The sequence below is a fragment of the Hippocampus guttulatus genome, chromosome 19 (genome assembly GCF_054856545.1).
Source record: "Hippocampus guttulatus isolate MCC_2025c chromosome 19, RoL_Hgut_1.0, whole genome shotgun sequence".
Taxonomy (NCBI): Eukaryota; Metazoa; Chordata; class Actinopteri; order Syngnathiformes; family Syngnathidae; genus Hippocampus; species Hippocampus guttulatus.
In genome coordinates, this window is record NC_141279.1 from 1239960 (window position 1) to 1252708 (window position 12749).

At 47.0% G+C, this 12749-nt stretch overlaps 3 protein-coding genes across 5 annotated transcripts; all 3 read right to left on the bottom strand.

The window, feature by feature from the left end:
- Positions 1-1032: 1032 nt before the first annotated feature.
- Positions 1033-5358, bottom strand: spop (speckle type BTB/POZ protein). Its single transcript, XM_086099369.1, has 10 exons — positions 5283-5358; positions 4194-4383; positions 3912-4033; positions 3676-3827; positions 3457-3584; positions 3010-3187; positions 2876-2931; positions 2646-2768; positions 2375-2517; positions 1033-2285 (listed from the first exon to the last, which is right to left on the bottom strand). Exons 2-10 carry the CDS (start codon positions 4269-4271, stop codon positions 2141-2143), a joined length of 1125 nt encoding a protein of 374 aa, XP_085955495.1. The 5' UTR covers positions 4272-4383; positions 5283-5358; the 3' UTR covers positions 1033-2140.
- A 289-nt stretch (positions 5359-5647) lies between these two features.
- Positions 5648-9834, bottom strand: cenpt (centromere protein T). 3 transcript variants are annotated; one of them, XM_086099517.1, is made up of 14 exons: positions 9662-9834; positions 9551-9583; positions 9301-9418; positions 9087-9228; positions 8917-9010; positions 8689-8825; positions 8445-8502; positions 8210-8349; positions 7304-8032; positions 6871-7137; positions 6676-6769; positions 6412-6582; positions 6010-6114; positions 5648-5935 (listed from the first exon to the last, which is right to left on the bottom strand). In XM_086099517.1, exons 3-14 carry the CDS (start codon positions 9319-9321, stop codon positions 5806-5808), a joined length of 2088 nt encoding a protein of 695 aa, XP_085955643.1. In that variant the 5' UTR covers positions 9322-9418; positions 9551-9583; positions 9662-9834; the 3' UTR covers positions 5648-5805. The 3 variants fall into 3 exon arrangements, with proteins under 3 accessions (XP_085955643.1, XP_085955642.1, XP_085955641.1); XM_086099516.1 differs by having other exon boundaries at positions 6676-6766; positions 9551-9834; XM_086099515.1 differs by having other exon boundaries at positions 9551-9834.
- A 431-nt stretch (positions 9835-10265) lies between these two features.
- coxfa4b (cytochrome c oxidase associated subunit FA4 b) lies at positions 10266-12054 on the bottom strand. The gene is made up of 4 exons (XM_086138751.1): positions 11893-12054; positions 11005-11093; positions 10855-10915; positions 10266-10536 (listed from the first exon to the last, which is right to left on the bottom strand). Exons 1-4 carry the CDS (start codon positions 11938-11940, stop codon positions 10480-10482), a joined length of 255 nt encoding a protein of 84 aa, XP_085994877.1. The 5' UTR covers positions 11941-12054; the 3' UTR covers positions 10266-10479.
- Positions 12055-12749: the final 695 nt, after the last annotated feature.

Consider the following 12749-nt stretch of genomic DNA (forward strand, 5'->3'; position numbering starts at 1 on the left):
TTTCGACTGCAGGCTTCTCGCACATGACTTTACAGTGATGTATTCTCTCCACAATCAGAAGACGCAACAACCGCAGTGGAAATTGTGGATTAAAAAAAAAGGAGAGAAACTCCAACCCCTTTTCAATGCCAACGGCTTGTTTCTCGAGGACTTCGCTTTGTTAATTGTTTGGACGTGTTCACTACGGAGCATATGTCAGGAGTGCAGTTTGGTGCCTCGTTTTTTTTTTTTGCATGACTATAAAAATGAACAAAAAACAGTTGCTGCAGCATCAGCGGAACCGGTGCCACTAGCGGTACACTGGATCTACCTAGTGGTGTCCAAAACACTTCAAGTCCTCCATTGGATTTGTACGTGAACGGACCATCAGGCGTTGTACGTAATGTTGTGGCCGGTGAAGAGAGCGTCACGCTGCTGCCCTCTGCCGTTCACCCCGAACAACTGTAACGTTAAACGCTCGTGAACGTGACGGACAGCTGTCAACTCCCAACTACACAATATATACTTTTTTGATTTGTTAAGCTACAAAATGTCGTTACAGTTACAGACAAGTGTCGAAAGCGCACACACTTTTTTAACGTAAAAAAAATGTCACAAAAGTTGAACGTTATATTATACTTTTTTGGAATGTAAAATGAGCTGATCAGACTTGGTTTTTATTCAAATTGTAAACTATCATTTGGGGGGGGAATTTAAATGATGATACACAGGGTGGCGTGGGCCCTCGGCCTAACATTTTGTTGGTGGCGCTCAGTGGCCTTGCAATCCACTCTTAAGCCACCAGACGGAGACATTTCACCCGATGTTACGTGGTGCCTGGGTGATTTGACGGTTCGCAACGGCAGTTGGCGTTTGCACGAAACCTGCAGGCTACTTGAAGAAAGTGGAAAAAAGAGTGAGCAAAATCCATCGAGAACAGATTTATATATATATTTTTTTAAATTATATCATTAGGAGTAATGATTTGCCTTTTCAAAACAAATTATTTGTAGTTCCATGTGAAGTATATTTAAAAAGCAGACAAGGTTTGCATTCAATACAAAATAGTTATGGTTTATTCTTTGGGGAACAAAAAATGGCAACAACTAAGTGTCACTTCTCATAAAGCAATAATATCTACAGGAAATAAACAACGATGGTTCCTTCTTAATTCAATGAGCACTTTTTCTCTCACTGGCAAAGAACAATTTAGGTGTTTCATGGGTTGTTTTTTTTCTTTTTCTTTCACATTCAGGTCACATTTGAACATTAAAACGTGTTCATTTCATTTTAAATGGCCCTCAATCAACAAGCCCATAAAGAAAAATAATGTTGAGCGTTGGTATAAAATCTCAAAAACAATTGGGGGGAAAATGCTGCACGTGCATGCATGAACATCGTTTTGAACGTTGAGACCTTGAGTTCGATTTGCTCTCAAGGCCCACATGTGCACGGTGACATCCAGTTGTGTGGTGCTATTCAATGCCGTTTTAACTGCTTTTGTTTTGAAAAATAAAATAATCACAGAAGTCGCCGATAAAGCATCTTTAAAGGGTATACTTGCCCTGCATGTTCAGTTAGTCCATGTGCTTTCCCGACAGTAGTTCCAACTTTACTGCTGATTGTTAAGGGGGCGGCCTGTGGATTTGTTTTTTGTTTTTTTTTTAGTGCAATTTTCCCACATTTGACGAGCCCTTTGGTTGCCGTTCATCTGGGTTCTCTCATGTCATCCTTCCTCATGTCCTCTACGGCCTCCTCACCAAACACAAATAAGATCAAATGTTCAAGACCTTACGTGCGCTCGGCGTCCGCTTTCCACACTAGCAGGTTGTTGAAGGATTCCAGTCTTCACAAATGGGGGGGGGGGGGGGGGGGAACAAGAGCGCAACGTTGTACAGCACTAGCCACAGAGGAAAGTGCAGGTTTGTTTTTCTGTAAACGACAAATATCCACTTGCCTCTCCTCCCCCCTCCTCCTCGCTCTTCCCTCCATCATTAGAAGGGACTAAAATACAGCAGGTTCTGGATTGGAGGGGGGGGTATGGTGTCTGAAGGTAGAGGCTGTAGGTAGTGTAGTAACAGCAAAAAGGGGCAAAAGGTTCTCCATTTTTGTGGGCGTTGGGGGGGACAGTTGTGTGACGCCTTGAACGCGGCGAGGCCCGTTAGGATTGTTTGAGGCGCTTGCGCGGCGGTCCGAGGAAAGGGCACTGGGCCGAGGCCAGCGAGCGGTACGCTTCGGCCACCAGGTGAGGATGGGACTCCACCATGGACTTCCAGCCCGCCGTCTCCATCACCTCCGCGGCGTGGCTGGGAGACGAAGCACGAATCCCCGTGGAACAGATTTAAACGAAGCAACAAAGCCCGCGCAGCGCTGGGAGTGTTTTGTGTGAACTCACTAGTTGATGAAGTCGACCGCCTGCGTTTTGAGCTGGTCGGCGCTGTGCAGGTCGGCCAGGATGAGGATCTCGGCCGCGTTGTCCACCGACAGGCCGGTGCACAGCGCGTCCTCGCACATGACCTTCAATCTCTCCAGAGCGTACTGAGGAAGACGCGGGAGTCGGTGAAGAAATAAGTCTGCTCGGTCAGTATTCGCGCGCCTGTTGGCGCTCGAAACACAGAGGGCCACGACGCGCAACATGCCGAGGTCATCTTCCAGGGCAACCTTACTTTGTCGGCTGCGGCGAGCAGGTCGTCGGCCATCTTGTCAAGGTTGGGAGCTCTGTCGGTGTAGATGAAACACATCATCTCTTTGAAGACCTCGGGCTCGACGTCGTTGATTTCCACCCGGTTCTGACGAGGGAAGACACGGGCAAAGGTGATTCAACAACGAGGCTGCTGCTATTTCACGCACTCAAAAGAACTGCGGCGGAAGAATCCAAAGCGGCCCGGCGGCTCACCTTTTTGCTCTCTTCCATCTCGTGTTCAAACATAGCGCTGAACACAGGCGAGCGCGCTGCAAGAAACCAGAAGGAGAAGTGTGCGACTTACGGGAACGAGCGAGGAGATTACGGCGCGCGACTCGTGTCGCTACCTGCCAGGATGGCTTTGTGGGCCTGGAACTCTTGGCCGGCCACACACAGAGAACAGTCGGTGAAGCGCGAGTTCTCCCACAAGCCGCCCAGCTCGTCGGCGAGTCGGCAGTCGGGAACCTTCACCATGTTCATGGTGTTCTGGCCGGAGATGTTGACCGAATCCTGCACCACGCTCACCTGCGATACACACGCATGCGCGCGCGAGACGTCTCAATCGACGGCAACGCGGCGAGACGGAAGCGCGAGCGACTGTGATATCGGCGAGAACTCGAGTGAATAAACATTTCGGATTTGGCGGCATAACTGTTACTTGCATCAAGCCCGCGACCCTTTGCATTCCCCACACCGTTGAATTCTTCATTTGACATTTTTTTCCAGGCCTTTACTGTGGCCTCTGTCAGTTCTTGTTTCGTTCTGGGAGGGTGGCGGGGATAACGGCAGCATACCTCACAGAAAAGTGTGAGCTTGTCATCTGGCAGGAGACCGTTGGCTTCATCGAGGAGGAAGTCTCTCCGGATGAACTTTTTAAATCCCCAGTCTTTCCCCTGCACAAAGCGATACGCCCTCTGGCTTTCTGCGTCGTCGGGAGGGCAAAACAAAACAAAAACACATCGTCATCAGGCGCTCTGAAGAAAAAAAAAAGCATCGGGTGGGATCCCGCTCACCCATGGCTTTGGTCTCCTCGCCCTTGGCGTTGAGGATGGAGAACTTGAACTTGGCTCGGACCTCGGCCTTTGGACAGCTGACCAGCAGCAGGTAGAGAGACAAGTAGTCTTTGCTCTCCTCGTCCAGGCCTTTGGGGTTCACACGCAAACACCTGAAGCGGAGGGCGGCGAAGCGGCTTTAACCTCAAGAAAAAAAAACGCCTCGCGCTCTCATGTAAGCAGCGCTGCGCACTCACCACTTCAGCTTGTCATTGGCCCCCGAAGAGAATGTGGAGCTCTTGATGACCTCGCCCATCTCCTCACGGCAGAAGCTGAAGTTGTTGATGGTCCACATGTACGAGAACTTCACTACTTTGATCTGCACAAGAAGCGCCGACAAAAAAAAAACATCTCAGTCAAAGGAATTATGTTGAATACAAAATTCTTATCTGACATTTTAAATTCCCCAACGCCTCAACAGAGGTGCCACGTTTAACACTTGACCCGAACTTGTGCTGCGTTCAAAGATGTCGCATTACCTGCGTGTAGCACCAGCTCTCAGCCACAGGCCCGCTGGACATTTCCGCCGGGGGAGGGGGACTCGGAACTCTTGACATTGCCAGCGTGACGGAAGGTGTTGGTCTCGACTGAAGGAGGAAAGCGCTGATGGCACGTACTCAGCGCTCGGTCCAAAAGTCCATCTGCACCAGAACCGGACGCGGTTCGCCCCTTTTACAGACCACAATGATGACAGAATCAATCAAAACTGTGTGTCAGCCCAGCTTTCACGTTCATGCCATTGTGCTCACATTCAGGAAATAAGTCATGAGGTCGGCGTTTGGTGGTTCCCCTAACTCTGTGGGGATTTTCACGCTGACCACGAAAAAATATCTATATATATCACAGATCCCAATAAAAATCGAAATGTGAACGTTTTTCTGTGATCTGAATTGATTTATTCGCGCGCAAATTGCGTGAACCCGCGGTTGCTGCGGCGCCTGTGGTGATGGTTGGGGCGCTCACACACACACACACACACACTGTAAATTGACTGGCAAAGTTAATGTTCATCCCACTCAGTTTCACACGATACATTGCCTTAAGTGTGAGGCACAAGTTTGTCAGCCACGGAAAATATTCAAGTATAATCAGCGAATGTAATGGTTGCACTGGTGCACGTACATGAAAATTGCAGTTGCTTTGTCTAATATTTTAGGGGAACGCGCCTGTGTGTGTGTGTGTGTGTGTGTGTGTGTGTGTGTGTGTGTAAGGGGTGACAGTTAGCAGGTTGGCAACCTGCTAACACTAATTGACAATCATGTCCGTTTTGAAAACGCGTTTCAACATTTCAGCCGCTATGGCTCCACGTGAGAGTGGTGGGGAAAGAGCACTAAATGACAAGGTGAATGTTGAAGCATTTGAAGCGAGTTGTTAAGTGGCGAGGGACTGTCAGCACGCGAGCTAACTTCAATCACGGAAGCTAGCTGCTGGTTAGCCACCTAGCCAAGACAAGCGAAACGCCTCGCAAATTGCACAAGTCGCAACTCGAGAACACACCGCAACGGGCTCCGCCGCGTTGTTTTGAAGCTGTGCGTGTGGCGGCTGGTGTGATCTGTGGACGATCTTACCTCTTGTTTTAAGCTCGCTAGCTTTCCGGGACCCTTGTGTTGTTGTTAGCTATTAAGTGGGAGACCTGAACCGTGTGACGTCACCAGGAGAGCCGTGCTCGTTTGGCCACCGTTCTCATTTTTACAAATAAAAGTATTACTCTGCTTATTTGGTGTTAAAAGTTTAATAACCATGACTTGATGTTATGTCAAACGATGGTATGTTAGTGGATACAATCAATCAGCTGTGTAATATAGTTCTAATACTACAATATTACCACGAGTGGTAACAGGCTCCCTCTAGTGGTACGAGAAAGAATCACAAGTATTTGCGAGAATCAGTTTCCTGAAGTTATGGACACAAATTGAAATATTTGGAAGAATAATGAACTGTATAAGAAAACTTTATTGGGTTTTTAAAGACTAATCACTCACGTTTCTCACATTGTGAATCATTTATACACAACACTTTACAAACACCCCCCCAAGTGTTTTCTTTTTCTGTTAGTTTTTTTGAACACAAATCACCCTCAATGTTGATAATTCATCTCTTCATTTTGGGCACGACGACGTTCCCCCTGGTTGCTATGGGGATCAGGAGCTTGCGCTGCTCCATGCGAAGGTATTTTTCAATCAGCACTTCCACTGGCACCTTGTCGTTGACATGACGCTGCCTGCAGCATGAGCACGTTGACAATTTGACGCATATTGCAGGCAGCCACATCCAACACGTGAAACAAGGAGCTACCTTTTCAACAGCAGAACGGCATCTTCCACCTCAATGGTTTTTCTCGCGGCGTGAGTGGCAAACGTTTCCAGGTCCTCCGCCATCCGATCAAGGAATTTCTCCATTCTGTTAAAAAAAAATTTTTTTAAAAAAGGGTAAATGACAGCAGCCAGCAGTTACCATTCCCGGCTCGGATGCTCAATGCAACGTTATTTATTTAATTAACTCTTTTTTAGATTATGTGACTAAAATTGAATGGCGTATGTTTGCACACACAAAAACAAACAAACAAACAAAAAAAACGGCAGCATGAGAAGATATGACCACCTTGGCGGAGGCAGTGAGGGTGGCATAATCAACATGGTGTGCCCCATTGAATGCGCTTCCAAACGTGGACCGTTTCAAATACTTGCGGGTACTTACGCGTCCCTTAAGACGGGGTAAACATCTCCAGAGACCCTGGTTTTGGCAAAGTGGCGAAACGTGCTCATAAGGTAGCTCTTGGGAAGGCCAACGCCCCTCTGCGCCGTCGCGCCACTTCTCCGCTTTCTCGCTCGTTTTGGTTTGGCTGGCGGTAAAACTTCAGTGGAAGTACTGATGGTGCATGAGGGATGATCATCAGAGAAAAATGCCGATTCATTTTGGGGGTCAACAAAAAAAAAAAATCATTTTAAGAGTACAGCTTGCCTGGCTTGAGGCTTCAATATGGTGGGCGCAGTCGGATATGGGAGTTCAAAGGTCTTCCTTTTCTCGCGAACGAATGCTGGAGTCTTCATGTCTGCTGATGTTGAAACATTTTTCGTTCCATTAATATTCCGAAGTCATATACTTTTTTAAACAGCTCACACTGAATGAGAGAGACACAGACAGACAGACAGAGACCTTTGGATTTTTGGTCATCTTCCTCGTCGCAGTCTTCCTCCTCCGACTCGTCCCCATATTCGGTGGGCTCCGCGTCCTCAGCAGGGGGCCCCTCATCGGGCTGTTTGCGGTTTTCGTCGCCGTTGTTCACCTCCAGAAGATGAAAAGAGTTCATGTCACCAGCGCCGTCCTGCACAGGGCATGACAATTCCCGGTCCGTGTCTCGACCGCTTTCAAGGCTGTGGGAATCGCTGGCTGGATGGGTTCGGTTCTTGACCTCTGAGCTGCCTGCACACCACAAGTCCCACATATCATTTAAATGCAAGTGTTCAACTTAAAAGTGAAATACAAATGAACTGCACTTGGGGAATGATTCTTTCGTGTAGCACTACACTTTCAGTTTTTCAGATCTAAGTTTTGCATAAGATGTCAGTATGGATGTGTCGGTTCTTACCGGGCTCCGTGGCCTCATCCTCTGCAACAGGCACGACAAGTGTGCCCTCAGATCGATGAGCTCGCCGTTCCTTGATCTCATGATCTCTTTCCTCCTCTTCCTCCCCTTCATCAGCTTCATCTTCCTCCTGCTGCCGCTGCCTGTCATTCTCCTCTTCGGCCACGTCGCTTTCCTCAGACCGAGAGGGGGCAGCGACCTCCTCTTCAGTCGGAGAATCAACCACGCCTTCGGTTTCTGAGTCAACGCCAGCCTCCTTCTCTTCAGATGTCATGGCGGCCTCCCCCTCTTCTGCAGATGCTTCTTCATGCTCCGTTTCTTCAGTTTGAGAATCCAGAGCGATCCCTTCCACTTCACCTTCCTTGTCGTCTTCTTCCTCGGGTTCCAATCCGGCTGCATCACCCTCAGATTGGGAAACCGCCGCTTGGTCTTCATAATTGGCGGTGGCCCTCCTCGCCCGGCTCTCAGACACCTCCGGGAGTTGACGCCCGGCGTCGAGCTCTTTCTGCCCATCCTGCTCCGACACCCTCTGAAGCTGAGACGCCAGGACCGTGGCCTTGTCCTGCGTGGCGACCGCGGAGAGGTCGGGGGCGGCGGTGGCGTCAGGCTTGGCATAGAGGGCGGTGTTGCAGTGGATAATGTCAGCGGTAACTTCCGGGTCACCCAACTCGCTCAGACCCAGAGTGATGGTCTCACCGAGGCCGGGCTGCCCCTGCATAGAACCGCTCGCTCCTGAGAGGGGGAAAAAAATGGAGAAAGCAGACCAAAATAGAGATTAGCAATAACAGTTGAAGAATCTCCCCCCAAAAATAAATGAATCAATCATGCATCGAACATGTTTTTCCAAGTGATATCAGCTAAGAGGAGCTGGGGATGAAAAGAGGATAGACAGAAAAAAAGCTCAATCACCGTGATCTAAATGCATCTTATTTACGGCATCACCAAACTCATGTTCAGTGATTCTTTGACGGGAAGATACTCTCCTCCGCAGGCCTTTTCTCTCGGACTGATCATTCACAAAGGGCGTTTTTAGACTCAGCGAAGAGGAGCTGGAAAACACAGTAGGACAGGTTGCCAAGTTACCATTATGTCATTGGAACAGTGACAACGCTTCCAAGAGGGAAAAGAAATGGTGTCGTCATACTTTGACAACGAAAGCGAGAAATCGCCTCGCGTCGATTTGTCCTCTTCATTTTCAGCATCTGTTTGCACAGGAAGCCGACAGTCAAGCAAATGATCAGGTTGCAGTACAGGGAATCCTCGCATATTTTCCCATTTTGGGGAGGAACCTATCTTTCATGATTTGCCGTTACAGCTCCATTTGTTGGTGCTACTCACTCCGGCACTACTTGGTGTCGACCTTCAAATCACAACAACTTTCACCTCACCATCATCATGTTTGAGGCGCTCTTCAAAGGCGGTTACGCTGAAGCTGCGATGTGGTCTCTTCCTCTTCAGTCCTTTTGCCAAGCTCGCTGCCATGTCGGACGTTAAATTGGGCAGGTCCAAGCCAGACAGCTCAATGCTTCAAACGGAAACAGCGACCATTTCTGTCTTATTTTGCATTATGAATACAAACGTTGGGGAAACTAGCAAGAAACGCACATATTGTTCACCTTGGATGCTCGTTGGCAATGCTGGAGTCCGCTGAAGGCAGCTGCGGCTTCATTGGCGCAGCTTCGTCATGAACCACAGGTGACTTGGTTGGTTCTGAAGAACACCACAAAGGATGTTGTGAAACAACCCAGAGGCACCATGTGAGGTTTTGCAGGAGTGTCACGAGCACCTGTCTGGAGGATCTTCATGAGAAGGTGCCTTGGCGTGTCTGCCTCGTCAAATGACATGGAGGACGAGGCCGGCGTGATTGCCGTTTTCAACCGGGCGGAGGCTGATCTTTTTGTCGGTGGCAGAGATTGCCTGGATATGCTCTGGAAAGAATAGTTGTCGTTGAAAAGAGCAGACCACCCCGGCAAGTACTGCGCTGTGAGGCGCTTTCTCACCTCGCGCATCTTATGCCTCATACTGTGCCTTATGATGTCCTGCGGGGTTCGTGCAGGTCCATCTTTGGCTCTCGTTCTGGTGCTGCGAGTTAATGTGCGCCTCTGCTCTTTGGAAACACTAAAAGTAAAGACGGATGATAAATCCAAGTGGGGGAAACATAAACATTACTTTCAACGTCAATTGTCACGTTATATGTAAACAAAGGGGGGGGGGGTTAAACGTAATCAATAATGAAGTTGTTTTCCTGACCTGCGGGTGACGGGAGTCCTGAGTGGCTCGGTCCTGAGAATATGTCGGAGAAGAACCCGAGGAGTCAAGTTCTCCGTCGAATCCATCTCGACGGACATGCCGCTTACTTACCCGAGCTTACTTGCTTTTCCTGGCAATATGCTCACGATAAATCGGCGGCAAAGCAAGTGACTAATTTTTGACAGTCACTACCCAAAAATAGTAAGTTTAAGACGCAGCGTCTCACGCTTGAAATTGGGGGAAAATAGCTTAGCCACCCATTTGAACGGACGTTGACGTTTAGGATCCCGCGTTATTTTGAATTCATCTCGCGCGATTTAACTTTTTCCGCTTCCTGCTCTTCTTCGTCTGGTCTTCTTCTCCTTCATGTCAATGGCTTAACATGGAATATGACCACTTACATGGACCTGCGCGATTAAAGCCTATATTAACAATATTTTTGTTTGGTGACAAAATACGAGAGTGAAGTTATGTTTTCTGAACACACTTTCAGTGTAACGGGCTATGAATTCGCTAAATGCAACACTGGCGTCGCGTGGCCAGAATCGGAATTGCAGGTACAGAAGGCGAACGCGCTGCTCTGTGTTGCGGTTGAATACATTTGTTATTAAATGCGCCCCTATGACAAGAATGATATGTGTAATGTACCTAAGTGTCAGTTGACTACTATTGTCATATTCTCTTAATTCTTCAGTCTTCAATGAAACGAGAGGAGTGATCTCAATACTTCTTTAATAAATTACAACACAGGAAAATTCAAAGTGAATTGTTCAGTCAAACAGGTGCTTGCCTGTTTTATTTATACAGTCACTGATAAATGATCCCCCCCTATCACATTTAACATATGCATTGATTCGATGACAGCAGCACAAGTTTTCAGTCAGCGTTGTGCAAATGCTCCACGGGGGACGACAGTATCACAGATGGGTTTAGAAATCAGGCCTGTCCTTCTTCATCTTGGAGTAGTCCGTGTTTATGGTGAAAAGCTGGAAAGACACATATACACACACACACACACACACACACACACACACACAACAGATATGAAGTAGGCGATATGAACTTTGAGGCATGATAAGAGAGAACATTGGCTTTGCAGTAAAAGGCTGTTGTTCACATCAAGCTTCACAAAAGAAGAAAGAAAATGAATCACATTCAATAAAGTGCTTTGTAAGAAAGAAAGAAAGAAAGAAAAAACTTTACTTTTTGGGGGGGGTATTTTAAATTTTTCTTATTTCACTCAAACACAATTCAGAAAAAAAACATGATTTGGCTGTGATGTCTTCATTTGTAAAGGTTCATACCTTGTACTGCTGATTGGCCTCCATTTTGTTCCAAGGCTCTGGGTTGTTCTTACGATCCCAACTAACAAATGGAAAATAGCTTTTTTTCCCCCTTTAAACTGAGCAATATGTTTTGAACACGAGGTCGGGGAAGTAATCACAGGGACTTACGAGACATCAGGATTCTTCAACGCCAGTCTGCCAAGGTACAGCATGCTCATTGTTGCCCCACCACCGATGAAGATGAACAGTGGGATGAGCTGATGAAGAAAAGGGTCATTTCAGTTCAATGCCATGTTTGGGACAGCAAGTTTTATTTTATCCATCAGCAGGCAGCCCGAATTTTTCTCAATACAGTTAAAAATAGATCTATTGATCTATCGATATTTTGTACATGAAGGATGTTCATTATTTAAGCCATAAATTAATGCACAGAATACACGTTAGAAATTCCAAATAATGAAGCACAGAGCTCAAGACAATCTTTGTTTCGTGGAAACGTTAGAGCAGATCGAAACAAAAAAAATTCTTATTTTTGAGGGGGGAAAAATGTCCTTGCGTAAGTCATGTTTATCTTGGGAAAACACAGAGCATAAAGTACAGGGGCAGTATGGTACATACGTGCAGCTGGCTGCAACATAAATGGCCGTGGGGCTATCATGTATTGTATGTCTTTATTTTCTCAATTTATTATTTATAAAATCGTCACTGCGATAACAGAGCTAATCATAGAGACTAGCGGTATGCTGATTGAAATATAGACATTTATCATAGGCCTACACTTATTTTCCCACTGGTCAAGGGGCTATACGAAATACACGTTTATATATGATGTGATTAATCTCCTGCAATTATTGTTCAAATGTCTAGATTAATGTAAAACCCGATTGGAGATGAATAGGTTTTCATAAACATCAGCACCATTGAGAGTGGCTTTCTAAGAGGACGGTGCTGCTTTGGACTCGTCCTTTAGCCACGCCAATGAGGCACCTTTCAATGTCACCAGGTCATTTCAAAAATCAAATCTGATCAATTCAACGTGACGAGGTACACACTCACAGCTGGATGGGTCCTGAGCTGCTTCGCGACGGTCCCGAGCATCGACATGGTGACACTGACCGGCTCCGGGGATCAATAAACGGCAAGGCTGTCCGGTCACGACGGCAGGTTTCACTGCGGGAGAATAAGTTTCCAGTTTTCCGACAGGCCGGAAGGACCCTTGAAGTACACGCCGCACCTCCTTGCAGCTCAGCCAATCAGCACGCGCAGAAGGCAACAGCTGGCGATGTGACGCACGTGACCGCCGCTTAAAAATATTTAAGCGGTGAGTGGCTCGTTTGGGAGCTCATTACAAAAAAAAAAAAAGAAAAGATAATTAAGTCATAATGCGTCATGGGTGCCCTCCACTGACCATATATGGACGGTGCGGACGCCTCGAACATCTTCACCTCGTTTTGGAATTAATACACAATTTTTGATTGATACACAAACGTGATTGACATTTTTGTCCAAAATTTGGGCTGAAATCTGAAAAGCAGTTGTGTGAAGGTTAAGACAACAATCTGAACACTTCAAGTCCAGATAACAGTCCCACTTCCTGTTCCTTCAAAAATCAAAGTACTTGCCGAGAATCCAGTGCTTTGGCGTCATCCCCATGTTCCTCGTAGCCACAAGGGAACATATTTGCATGTTTATCCCAGGATCGTTTGTTGTCAGTGACGTATTAACCGCCGAAGGCCTCAAGTGTGGCCATTTTAAGGCATTCAGTCACAGCAATAGCAAGCCTCAGCATTTCCACGACGTTATGAGTAAAAGCACATCTTCATTTCAGCCGTTCTGGTAGGCTTTTTCCGCATTTTACATTTTTATTTCTTTGGCCGAGCCTGAATGTTTTGAGTGTTATTTTCAATCTGCTC

Coding starts and splice junctions, on each gene's coding strand:
- spop (XM_086099369.1), bottom strand. CDS start 4,271: ATGTCAAGAGTTCCGAGTCCCCCTCCCCCGGCGGAAATGTCCAGCGGG. Junction 4,034..4,193: donor AGAGCTGGTGCTACACGCAG/GTAATGCGACAT, acceptor CTTCTTGTGCAG/ATCAAAGTAGTGAAGTTCTC. Junction 2,769..2,875: donor AGATGGAAGAGAGCAAAAAG/GTGAGCCGCCGG, acceptor TTCCCTCGTCAG/AACCGGGTGGAAATCAACGA.
- cenpt (XM_086099515.1), bottom strand. CDS start 9,648: ATGTCCGTCGAGATGGATTCGACGGAGAACTTGACTCCTCGGGTTCTT. Junction 9,419..9,550: donor AGGACTCCCGTCACCCGCAG/GTCAGGAAAACA, acceptor CTTTACTTTTAG/TGTTTCCAAAGAGCAGAGGC. Junction 7,138..7,303: donor GGATGAGGCCACGGAGCCCG/GTAAGAACCGAC, acceptor TGTGGTGTGCAG/GCAGCTCAGAGGTCAAGAAC.
- coxfa4b (XM_086138751.1), bottom strand. CDS start 11,940: ATGTCGATGCTCGGGACCGTCGCGAAGCAGCTCAGGACCCATCCAGCT. Junction 10,916..11,004: donor TTGAAGAATCCTGATGTCTC/GTAAGTCCCTGT, acceptor TCCATTTGTTAG/TTGGGATCGTAAGAACAACC. Junction 10,537..10,854: donor AGGCCAATCAGCAGTACAAG/GTATGAACCTTT, acceptor GTGTCTTTCCAG/CTTTTCACCATAAACACGGA.